This window comes from Clinocottus analis, unplaced genomic scaffold (genome assembly GCF_023055335.1).
Source record: "Clinocottus analis isolate CAN_PGR_092001 unplaced genomic scaffold, fCliAna1.0.p SCAF_14, whole genome shotgun sequence".
NCBI lineage: Eukaryota > Metazoa > Chordata > Actinopteri > Perciformes > Cottidae > Clinocottus > Clinocottus analis.
This window is the reverse complement of record NW_027175865.1, coordinates 4,249,549-4,262,448: the sequence shown is the minus strand read 5'-3', so window position 1 is coordinate 4,262,448 and position 12,900 is coordinate 4,249,549. Positions and strand designations below refer to the sequence as shown.

Below are 12,900 nucleotides of genomic sequence, written 5' to 3'. Positions count from 1 at the left end.
GACTTCACGACGACTCCAGTCGTCATTCGGAGCGACCCGCCGGGGTGCCGTCACATGACGCTCGCCGAGCCAGCGTTGTGGCCGGGAGGCGGTGCGGCAGCTGCGGCTCGTCCACTTTCGGCGTGTAGATTCCGGGTCGTCAACATCGGAGGAGGTGGCAAAGGGTGCTGGGTGAATTGCGGTGGACCTTGACGAAGGGGTGGGAATCAGCAGAGGTCCCATGATTCGATGTTATCACGATACTTAAGTCCCGATTCGATACTATCACGATACTGCGCCATATTAAATATTGCGATTTATTCCTTTTTCCACTGCAAATTGTCTCCAAAGGAAAACTTTGTCAACATATTGCAGCAAAATGAAAAAAAAAACAATTGATTTTATTATTTCAGGACCAAAAATTTATACCAAAAGTTTAGAATTGATTCAATAAAAGATCGATACTCGGCTTCCGTGCATCGATACAATATCGGCACGTAAAATATCGCGATACTGTGCTGTATCGATTCCCCCCCCCCCACCCTTACCTTGAGGCAAAACACCCATCGTCCAGATCCGCCGGGCCCACATCCTTCCAGAGACCCGGCTCCATCGCCTCACCGAGCCGCACTTGACGAGGGGCCACATTATTGATGCTCGGTGCTCAAACATATTCGAGAGTTGATGGACAATGTTTGCCTGACGCTGAACGCCCGGAGGGTTATTTTTGTTGCTTCCCGGGTTACGTTTCCCCCTGATGAGGAGTTCAATGTTTTTTCTTCTGGCAGCAAACGGGCTCCATCTCGTTGTGCAGCCGTGTGTTGCGCAACAACGCTGCAATACCCTTGAATCCCCCGAATCATATCGTGTTGTCATGTCGACAACCCCTTTGATTGATGGGTTTTCTCCGCTGCGCTTTTATTTCCCCGTCATTGAAATTGGGGGCGCCTCATTACCGACTGCGCTGAACCCGCCCCGCAACGGCGTTCCTGGTCTGTGATCCGCGCCTGGTTTCCGTGACAGTAAAGAGTGCGTGTGCCGTATAATGAGCCCGCCTGCACTTTGTTTATGTGGCGGCTTCCGCTGCTCGTCATTCGCGCACTCTTCGAGTATTTCAACTCCAAACTCTCCATATGGGGAAGCGAGGGGCGACGTTTTTCAAAAACGTGCAAACGGCGGAGCCGTAATTAATTTGATACTACGCATTGCTATATAATCACCTCGCCAATGGCATCATTAAGCGCGATTCATTCCGTCTGCGGATCAAATCGTCCCCCGAACAGCTCATCAGCAGCGAGCTGTTCAAAATTTCCCTTTTGTAAATTATACAAAACAATGGGCTCCAGCGCCGGCAGAGTTCATTGTCTCATCCCTCAAGGGCTGTTTAGGCCCGCGTCGCCGCCGGGTTCTTGAAATAAAAAAAAAAAACGTTTGTCACCTTTTTTTTATCCTTTTGTCTACGCCGCGCATGGAATGCACATTTTGTAGCCAGCGGTGGACGAGGGCGACGGCGGCCGCTGCTTTGAAAGCGGAGCGATGAAGAGGGGGAGGGGCGGTTTGAACGCAGACCCTTAGAAGAACTGAAGTGGTCGAGTGTGAGGAGCTGCTGGGTACGGGCCACTCTTCAGTAAACCGCTAAAATTACAGGTTATTAATTATTTAGAGCGAGGTCTTATGACACCATCCGTCAAGCGGTATTACGAGGCTGCTCGAGTGCTCCGTGCGCGAGGAAAAAAACAGTCTCATCGATGGACGGTTGGAGTGGTATTCCCAATGCACCGCTGTTTGTTTTGTTTTTTTAATCAAAGCCGCAGAAATTCCACACTTTGTTTTGTGCCTCTTGTGTCTTACGGCATGTAGGTGGGTCCTTTTATACCGGCTGTGTCCGGGGAGCCGTTGTCTCAATCTATCCACGGCCGCGGGACGCAAATTGACGTTATTTCATACGCGAATATCCCAAAGTCGTTCATTCGGCAATCATTTACACTGGATAACAAACAAGGAATGCGTTGTTTTAGTTTTAATTACCTAGACTTCGTTAGGGCCGAGAAGCAGAGCTTTAAATGCCAGCCCAGACACATTTCTACTCATTTACAAATTACTCAAAGGTCTGTAAAGCCGCCCTTGCAGCCAGCCTCCACAGCTGCGTCCCATTCTGTCTTTAAATGCCTTAAGAGAGGCTCTGAAATCCCACAATGTGATGTAATGTTCCTCCCTGACAGAAAACATAAGTCGGCGGTGCCTCGCCCTCTTCCGTCCCCTTTTGCTTTTGATTACTTCATCTCACCTCGCGCGCTGATTACATTCAAGGTATCGCAAATTGTGTGTTTAACTAATTCTTCATGCCAAGCTACTCTCCCACCCAAAAGAGCTTCGGCCTTGTAATTACAACGGATTAGGGACTAATATCTCATTATGCCTTAATATGCTTTAATGCCCTTTTAATGGCAGCTCTGGTGCTGAAGTCAAATTTCGCCGTCGTGTCTGTTTAGGGTGGGAGGTGAGGACGGTGGGGCGAGGGGGGGGGGGGGCGGGTTTCTTGGCAGTGCATGCTTGAGGGAGGATGGGAATCATTGATTTCTTTGGCTGAGGTTTGCAGGAGCCCAGCAGGGAGCCAGCTGCTACATAACCGGAGTCGCTCGGTGGGCGAACTGCCGCGGCGGCCCCCGAGAAGCGGCGAAATGCCCCTCGCTCGCCGCCGCCGCCGCCGCCATGCCGAAAGGGGAGGGCGGGACGCAAACGCCCGCACGAGTTACGATCTGGAATTGAGGGCGCTTATTGATTTCCGTACTTTATGGAGGGATGACGAGTGAGATCCGAGTCGCTCCGGCAGCTGAAAAGAGGAAGCGTCGCAGTATTTTGTTCTGACGCCGATGTTCTGCTGACCCCGAAAAATACGGCTCGTCGATGCAGACACACACACACACACACACACACACACACACACACACACACTCAATGTTCAAGGGTTGCGGCTCTTCTACGACGAGCACACTGCACAAGCAGATATGCTCAGATGCACGGCCACGTGCCCTCATGAATGTATTCACACTCGCTGTTTGCTTCTCCGCACATGATTGTTTTCCACAACAATATTCCATTCATCATTTGTTCCCCCCCCGCCCCCACTTCCCCTTGTTTATTCTAATAGGGTGTAGGAACAGAAGAAGAAAAAAAAAAGCGATCTGCATAATATTTCAAAGATTGATTGGGATGCAAATTGCCTCGTGAGCCCAATCGGTGTGGCCCGGCCTGCTTTAATTGGGCTCTGTTAATGAATGCTCCATGTGAAGACAAACTGAATTACTCGCAGGTTTTTTGCGCATGTCATTATTGCCTAATTGTGCCGGTAGGAAAATCACACATATGTGTGTGTGCGATTGTAATGTATGTGGTTAATACTTTCTTCTCTTCCTGTATCACCCTGTGAACATCATTACACTGTAATAATCAAACACATATCATGGAGCTAACCCGGGTTTAAGAGGCTGAGTTCCAATGTTTTAATCACTGAAAGACTAATACGGGAAAATAGTAGTATTTACAGACTGTAACTGAACGCATTAGGCTTGTGAGGAACAGGGAGGCATTTAATCCAAAAGTTAAGATTCATTTCCCTTCATTAGATATGGCCCTCTTGAGAAATGATCCACCAACTGAGTGACTGCACTTGACATGATTTCTCTTTCATGCAACAAGCGCTGCGCGGGTGAGATAAGAGGCGTGTTTTTTAGCGCTGGCCTCTGGAAGCTCATCTGAACTACTACAGAGAATAATTCATTTTGCACAAGACCCAAATAAGTGGGACATTTCTTTAGTTTTTTTTTGATTCAACTGCATTCAACGACGATGGATTTAACGACGGACCGTCATGGCCGCCCTAGCGACTGCGAGTCGAAGGAGGTCCTCGGAAAAGCCCCGGATAAACATGTTGGCGTGACCTGTCGCGCTCCGAGGGGGGTGGAGAGACCGACTGTTACTATGCGGACCCGAGTGTCGCCGGCGCCGGGGGGTGTGACCGTGAGGAGCCTCGTTAGCGGGGTGTGATTGACGTGGCGACCGGCGACCGGCGGCGGTGACGCCGGCAGGCGAGCCGGGCGTGGAACGGACGGGTGGCGGGGCTGCGAGGGTGGGCGTGGGCGTGGAGGGGGGGCAGACAGAGCGCATCTGGGGCGTTATGGATGAGAAGCGGCTTCATCCACAGGAAGACGTGACGAACGGTTTCGAGGCAGAGAGCACGGGTTCACGGGAAACAGGGATTTTAGAGCACTTTGAGCAAGAGATAGGAAAAGACCATGAATTGTTTGTCCAACGCAAATACATGAATATCATAAAATCAAATATAGATTAGTATATATGTTTTAGAGAAATTATTGTGATTCAATTTGTGATCTTGGTCCACTGATCCCAATTAAGACTCCATGTAGCTTCTCAACGCCTCACTGCTCTTCTATGCTTTTTGATTTTCCTGTAACGCCGGTACTGACGCTCTGAGAAAACTTTGTTTCAGTTTATTTCAATACTGCTGAAGTTTCATATTCATATAGCCCTTTCTTGCCTTTTTTCCGCTGGCATCTCTCATATCCTTGGGTAGGTGCCAGAGTGTTTGCACACGGCACAACATCTGCCCTTTTAGGGGGCGTTACCTCGGCTAACAATACACAAAGACCCACACGCCTCCCGGTATTGATCATGTGGGATTCCTCATTCAGCACCTCTGAGGGAGAGCACATATGGATGGTGGTTCGTGCATCTGGAGCCGACTTTTCTTACTTTTTTTCTTTAAAGAGAAAAGAAATATTACTACATGAATGAAGGAATAGAACGGACAGACGGGTTGGAAAGACGGACGATTGGAAAGATGGACGATTGGAAAGACGGACGTTGGGAAGACAGACGTTGGAAAGACGGATGGATTGGAAAGACGGACGTTGGAAAGACGGACGGTTGGAAAGACGGACGTTGGGAAGACAGACGTTGGAAAGACGAACGGTTGGAAAGACGAACAGTTGGAAAGACGAATGGTTGGAAAGACGGACGGTTGGAAAGACGGACGTTGGGAAGACAGACGGGTTGGAAAGACGGATGGGTTGGAAAGACGGACGTTGGAAAGACGGACGATTGGAAAGACGGACGTTGGGAAGACAGACGTTGGAAAGACGGATGGGTTGGAAAGACGGACGTTGGGAAGACGGACGTTGGAAAGACGGATGGGTTGGAAAGACGGACGTTGGAAAGACGGACGGTTGGAAAGACGGACGTTGGGAAGACAGACGTTGGAAAGACGAACGGTTGGAAAGACGAACAGTTGGAAAGACGAACGGTTGGAAAGACGGACGGTTGGAAAGACGGACGTTGGGAAGACAGACGGGTTGGAAAGACGGATGGGTTGGAAAGACGGACGTTGGAAAGACGCCGCAGTAGCATATAAAAACAGGACTAGAAGCCTAGATGAATGGCGTGGATGACAGACAGCATACCTGTGATGTCGTGCTGTTTGAAGGAGTCGCTGTAGATCTGGTGCTGATTGGGACAGTGCTTCTTCAGCCACTTGCAAACGTCCTGTTGGGTCCACAGGGCCACGGGCTTGGACAGCTTCACATATCCTGGCTGAGACAACAAGGAAATGTACATTTCAGAAACATTTCATGAGCAGTTCTACTCCTCATGTTTTCTCTTCAGAATCAACTATAACATGAACTGAAGAAGATGCTCAAGCCTGCTGAACTGTGGCTCCACATCCCCTTGTTTCGAGGCCGATTCAGTATGTGCATGCACTATTGCAGCCCGGGGGCGCCGCTTATGGACTCCCACTTTCACACGTGGGTCAGGACTGCAGGAACCGCCGAATAAAACACAGTCGCCTGGCGTTGTTCTCCACGGGGCGGGTCAGAGTGCAGTCGTGTGACACCTTCCGCATGACCGAACTTGTCATATTATATTTACTGGCTGTCGTGTGACATCTTCCCACCTCCGGGATCAATAAAGTATTCATCTTTTTAAAGTACAAGTGCAGTGGCATACTACCGACAAAAACACAAAAGATACAAAGGAGAGAAATGATGAAATGCCCTTTCATGCGCGTGCTGCGTGACCTCGTTCACAGCCATTGGCAGTCGCTCAGCCCGTTCTCTACTGTTTCCATATTCTGCGACAAACCCGCCCTACTCTGCCTCTGATTGGCCAGCACTTCTTCAGAGAATTCAAGTCAAGTTCGGCGCTGAACAACATTAGAGAGAGGTTGGTGGGGTTAATGATTTCAACTCAGACGTGGACGCTTGAAAAAGGGCGGCGGCCTTGTCCGCCGCCGCTCTCATACATAATTACAATGTCCTGATTACGGGAGGAAAATGTTTCATCAAAACGTTGCTGTATGCAGGTTGCCGAAATGATTAGACAGTCCGTCGAGGGTTAATAGCATGTTTATTCTAAACCTGTCTGCCCCCCCCCATCCCGCCGTGCATTAAAGGTACCGATTACCAATTAATGTTTTTGTTGACATTCACTTTCTCGCTCTCCGTTTGCATTGGAGCCCTCAGGCCTGACAAACGGCTTGAATTATTTTTTCCTTTGTCAGAAAAAAGTCTGAATGTTTTGAGAGCTTGCATTATTTATAGCAGCTTTTATTGACAGATCGCTACCTTGAACACACATTACCACCGACGCGACTTTTTTTTATTTGTTGTATCAACTTGGTAAAAACAACAGAACATAAAAACGTCATGAAAACTATACCATAACTCTGTCTGATACAGTGGAGACCAATTCCAGTCGACGTGCATTTTGTTGTTGTTATTGCTTTCTCAATAAATCGTGTGTGTGTGTATATATATAAAAATGCCTATAAAAAAATGCCTATAAAAATTTCCCAGAGCCCAAAGTGACACCTTTAAACACCTTGCTTTGTCCGATAAACTTTTACACAACCAACAAGATACAATAAAAGTGGAATCAGAGGTATTTGGATCAATTAAAGATGAGGCATAACTAGAATTCTACATCCATATCTGACCAAAATGGCCTCACTTCATCACATTCGTTCCATGCGTTTGTTCAACGCGCTCACAAGAACGGAACAGACGGACGGGCAACTCGAAAACAAAACGCCTCTGGCCACAAAGAAGAAAAAAAAAACCTGTCGCTATGCCTCACGCTAAATGAAGTTGACAGAAAAGTGTATAATATATATATATATATATATATGATTGACGTAGCTAATAGCTAAACATACAGTACACGTGCACATATAAATATTGCGCTCACTCTGGCTAAAAGTTTGGATATCCTTCCCGGAGCATCGCTCTTGGAAAGTGCTGGCAATGTTTTTAGATTTTGAATAAGGGAGGGGGAAGGGTGAGGGGCTGCCAAAATTTACAATCGGAGAGAGAGGTGATTAAAGTTTCACGTCCACTCCGCCCCGCTCTCTCCAGGCTGCCTTGTGGCATAGCAATGGAAGGCCCGTCTCTCCTCCGCCCGGAAGAGAGCAGGATAACAGGAGCTGGCAGCTTTTCCTCTGCTGTGCTGCTCCACCACCCCACCACCTCCCAGTCTCCCATCTCTCTCCCCCCGTATTCGATCTCGCTCGGCCCCTGTCAGATCTATCACACTGTCTTTCGCACTACCTCTCCCCACATACCCTCCCTCCCTCCCACTCCCTCCCTCTCTCTCACCTGTTTCTTATTACATGGCCTCACTCTCTCCTCTCCCTGTTGTCTCTCCACAGCTCCTTCCCACTCACTCACTACATGTAGCGGCCCGGTGAGAAAGGGGGGAAATTGGGGGAGAAGTACATGCTGTTTTTTTTTTTTTCTTCCCCGACTGCTTTTTGACAGTCACGCTCTTTCTCCAGATTCCTCGTAGCCCGCGTGGTCGGGGGAATCCGCAGGGGCAGGAGGGGAGAGCGAAGGGCATCGCAGGAAGAAAACCACATTAACCATTAAACACATCTCAAGTTAACGCTAATTAACCATGACTGAAGGCCTGAGGCGAAGGAGAGAGAGAGAGAGAGAGAGAGAGAGAGCAAGGGGAGGAGGAATGAATGAAGAAAGAGTAAGAGTGGAGGAATGTTTGTGTGAGAGGAAAGGGGGAGTTTGGGAGAGAAAAAGGAGGAGGAGAGGATGCTGGGACTGACAGAAGAGGCAGAGGAATAAAAGCGAGAGAGAGAGAGAGAGAGAGAGAGAGAGAGAGAGAGAGAGAGAGAGAGAGAGAGAGAGAGAGAGAGAAACTAGTGCTCCAGAACGGCCGTGGCAGAATTTGACCCGAGAGGCGCTCTCATTTCTCCATGAATACGTTTGTGAGTCAGCGGCCATCTGTGTTTTACATTCTGCGCTGGTTTAGCCTGTAGCCGTGTTTCCCGGGGACCCGGGCACGACAGGTGAGCCGGTGGCTCTCCTGCCAGCCGGCAGGCCGGCCGGCCGGCGGGAAACCAGTCGGCCGGTGCGGCAGAGCCAAGAGGGCGGAGAGAAAACAGCTGAGGGAAGATAACACGAGTACAATCACGCTCAAAGAGCTGTGTTCAAGAGACGCCGGGCCAATTAGAGACGTGAGTGACAGCGCAGGGGTGAGGAGAGAAGCCTGCTTTATTTTTAAGTGGGATACGTCTGGGGAACGGACACACACACACACACACACACACACACACACACACACATATATCACGTGTGTGCCAACGGCCATGCGGCGCGTTGCCGTCCTTGGCTTTAATTGATAACTGAAAGCCCAGTGCAGACACCAGTATTCTCCATCGTTACCTTAGCAACAGAGCAAAGACCACCTCAGAAATTAAAAAAGACGAAGAAGAAGAAGAAGAAGAAGAAGACCTCTGAGTCTGAAAGACAAAGCGGCCGCACATTAACAACCACAGAGGAGAAATATTACCAACATAATGAAGCATGTAATCGCTGCTAAGCATGTAAAGATCTAATATGAATGCACGCCGCTAAATTAATCAAGAGGCCATCACATGCCCCTCCCCTTTTATTCCCGTGGAGACAGTGCAGAAATACAAACAAACAAACAGAGGAAGCTGGAAGGTTGACGTGACTGAGAGTCCTCCCCGTCACTTCTTCTCCGAGATTGCTGCCTCTGATTATGTGTGTGTGTGTGTGTGTGTGTGTGTGTGTGTGTGTGTGTGTGTGTGTGTGTGTAAGAGGGGGGGGGGGGTCAAGGGCCTCACCCTCAATTAAAAAGTGTTAACCACAGCAGCGATTAGAGCAACACAAACGGCATTGTTTTGGTGAACACCGCCGCGCTGTTACTTCGTATTAAACCGTCCACAGAGACCTCGCCGTGTCCCACATATTTCCACGGAAACATAAACCGCAACTCAAACCCGGACCCCGGACTTCATTTATTCAACAAGAGCGTGCAAGGGCAAACAATAAACAAACAAGCCCCCATAATAATGTCCTCTTTGACAGCCTCCGAGCTGCCGCTGTTTATCAGAGACCATTACAGCTGTCATTACCAGAAATATTGCTGTTGTTGTTGTTGTTGTTGTTGTTGTTGTAGGGGATGAAACACGGCTGCGTTCAGAACAATGCAGTCCCAGTCAGAAAGGAGTAAAAGTAGATCAGGAAAGGAGCTCTCAGTCTCTGCATATAGCTCCTTTTCTAGAGGTTTCATGCATCTTTCATGGGGCGATAGTTAAGGAACTACATGGATGCAGTTTGTTCAAAGTCAGAGATGGTGAGGATGACGGGGAGGGTTTAAGTTAAGAAAGAAGTCGTTCCACAGACTTTTTCTTGAATATGTCTAGACATTTAACAAAAAAATGGGAAGTATTTCAAACGCCACAATATAGGTAATCCAGTTTAATCTAATGTGAATGAATCAAAAGGTATTGACACCAAATCATTCTGTTATATTCCTCATGCTCTTGATTTCTAACTTCTTGTCATGGTTAGAACATTTCTCTTGGAGATACTTTGTTATTATTATTTAGCACTAAAATTGCTGCAACAGCTGATGAGACACAGCAGAGCACGGTATAGTGCTGCATGTCGACTCGCATCCGAGCCCTTTAACACTCTAAACTCATCATTTGCATGAGCGCCTAACCAAAAGACAACATCCATTACAGATTTATGACTCGAACAGCTTGACACACACTGCTGAACATGGAATTGATGATTTATTTCAATGTTTACTACATTAATAATATACTTATTAGCAGATACGGACTCGTGTTTAGTGACATCCAGTAGTTCCAACAAGTATAACTTCTCCTAGGAAGAAATGACTCTTATTTTGTCATTTGTTGTCCTTTTACGTAGCAGAATCTAGTTATGTGTGGAAGGAAGCTTAAATATGCAAAAAACATCATGTCCTTGCACCGACTGACTCACGCATTCTGCTCTGACTTGTCAGTATGCAAATCCGTCGCAGAAATTCCTACTTACATTTCTCCATTTATTTGAATATGTCTTTCAAGAACACCAGGGACACCTCCACGTTCACGCCATCCCCCAGCGCGCCTCCTGTAGCGCTGGTATATACTGCCCTCTAGTGGAGCTACGAGACACTGCAACCGCCGCTTTGAGGACGAGGAGGGGGAGGAGGAGGAGGAGGAAGAGGAGGGCCACTGCCATTAGTGTCATGTTGACTGAGTGAATGGCTGTTTGAGACACGGAGCTCAGGGTCGTCTGCCCCGATCTGCACTGCTCAGCTAATTAACATCTCTCTCTCTCTCTCTCTCTCTCTCTCTCTCTCTCTCTCTCTCTCTCTCTGCGGCCGTGTGTGTGTGTGTGTGTGTGTGCGTCCAGAGATCTGTGGACGACTGACGAAGAATAACTCGCTTGTGCCGGGTTAATGAAGGCCGCATTAAAAAAAATAAAAGAACACGGGCAGGTGAAGGAAAGCGGGCCGGACCCCCTCGTCCTCCTCGCTGCCCTTTGACCTTAGGATTCGACAGCGCTGCTAGGTCGGCGCGTTAATGACAAAACGCGATGTGCTCGCCTCGGGGCTCGGTCTCGATGGCGCCCGAGCCGAGACGGTTTGCTACGGATTTTACGGCCGTCCACGCGGAGTCTAACCGGCCGCCTGGTGCCTCGTGTTGGAATCCGTACGGCTGATCCTCGGCTCTTTGATCCAGTATTTCACTGCTGCTGTGAACTGAAATGACCTCCAACGGCGTAACCAGCGTCTGGATTTATGAGGTCAGATGTACAGTACATGACATCACTGAGGCCGCAAACGCTTCACTGTGGCTTTAACCGTTAGCAGAGAAGCTAATGAGTCATCCTCCTCCAGCTCTTTACTCAAGCTCAACATATGAACACACACTACTTGGGCCTTGGCTGTGTTTCCTGGTGGAATAGATCGCGGTTCAATGTCATTATAGCCCCCTAACATCGACGCAAAGAGAAAAACTCATTCTTGTTAACTGCGTTGCTGAGACACGACATTGAGAGCGCGGCCCGTTGATTCATTTCAGCTAACGCGGTCCGTCCCCTCCAGGTCTCTAAGCCGATTCGGCTCTGAACGGCTGAGATGCTGCGATGTGAAATGACACCGCAACGATACCTGCAAAAAACCCACAAAAAATACACAAAGCGCTGATGGTGCGTGAGAGACACGGACACAGGATGAACTCACAGTGACGACGCAATACAGAGCATCTCCAAGTGTGTGTGTGTGTGTGTGTGTGTGTGTGTGTGTGTGTGTGTGTGTGTGTGTGTGTGTGTGTGTGTGTGTGTGTGCACTAATTGAACCGCGTCTGTCTGTCAGGTGTTTACACACAGGACAGTCTGACTCAAAGTTCCTCCACTCGCTTTGATTGACAGCTGATGTTCACAGATATCACACAGAGAAAAGAGGATGTAAGAGAGGAAGTGTGTGTGTGTGTGTGTGTGTGTGTGTGTGTGTGTGTAGGGGTGTGTGCGTCTCCTCCCACCGTCCCAGCCCCGCGCTCTATTTCTGGAGAGGAAGTAAGGGATTTATTCTGCATTGCTGATGATGGATCCTTTGATCTGGAATCAGAAACTCAGCGGGAGGGTTGGAACAACAACGAGGCTTTTCCTCTCTGTTCAATTATTTGTCTTTACTGAAGATGTGGAAGGAGGGCGGGAGGGGGCGCGGCGGGGGTTACGGGGCATTAATAAAGGGATGATTATTAAGCGGGTGGATGACCTGTTTTGTGTGAGGCGAGCAGGACATTGTCGCTACGTAAAGCTCACGTCAGCATGCGAACATGCAAACATCAAATATTTCGTAGGCCGACACCTGGAAGTTTGCATCGCATCGGCGTCCTCGGCGAAAACACACGATGGGATCATATTTTACGTCGGGTTTTGGATTATTGCATGAAGGAATTTCAAAAGTCACTGACATGGTTGTCTCTTTGGGATCCAACGTGTCGAGCATCAAAAGTACTTATTATGCAGAACAACCCGCTGCGGCGACACAATATTATAAAATGTGATCGTGCCAGCTGATGCATTAACCCTGAGGTCATTTTCTCCATTTGACATCATTTCTTAAATTCATGTAACTTGCATATAAGATACATACCCATGTTTTACATCAAAATCTCAGCTCAACAATCACTTTATTTGTTTCAGCTGGTTGGATCCAGTGTGAAAGACTTCTGCGCTGCTCACTCTGTAATGACGCGTCATGATGTATTTATCGATTATGTTTTGTATTCATGATCTAGCTGTGGGGAAAGGAACCGGTAACTACAACTGCATACAACTATAAACAGGCACTGAAATGAGAATACGTGGAAAGATGCTGAAATAAAAAAAGGGTTTACACATCATGGCCCGAAAGCTAAGCGCTCATTTTTACTGACAATCATCCAGAGTGGAGCGCTGGGAATGGAACGCTGATTAAATCTCGTAATGAGCGTTGACTTGAACACTGGCGTGGCGCCGATGCCCGCGCCCCTCTGGATTAAACCGACGCCCCCCCCCCCCCCCG

General features: G+C 48.4%; 1 protein-coding gene across 1 annotated transcript in view; it reads right to left on the bottom strand.

Moving 5' to 3' along the window:
- samd12 (sterile alpha motif domain containing 12) overlaps window positions 1-12,900 on the bottom strand; it is an 85,432-nt gene that overhangs the window by 58,609 nt on the left and 13,923 nt on the right. The window contains exon 3 of the mRNA XM_068576420.1: window positions 5,460-5,589. Coding sequence (XP_068432521.1) covers window positions 5,460-5,589 — 130 coding nt within the window. The remainder of the gene's footprint in view (window positions 1-5,459; window positions 5,590-12,900) is intronic.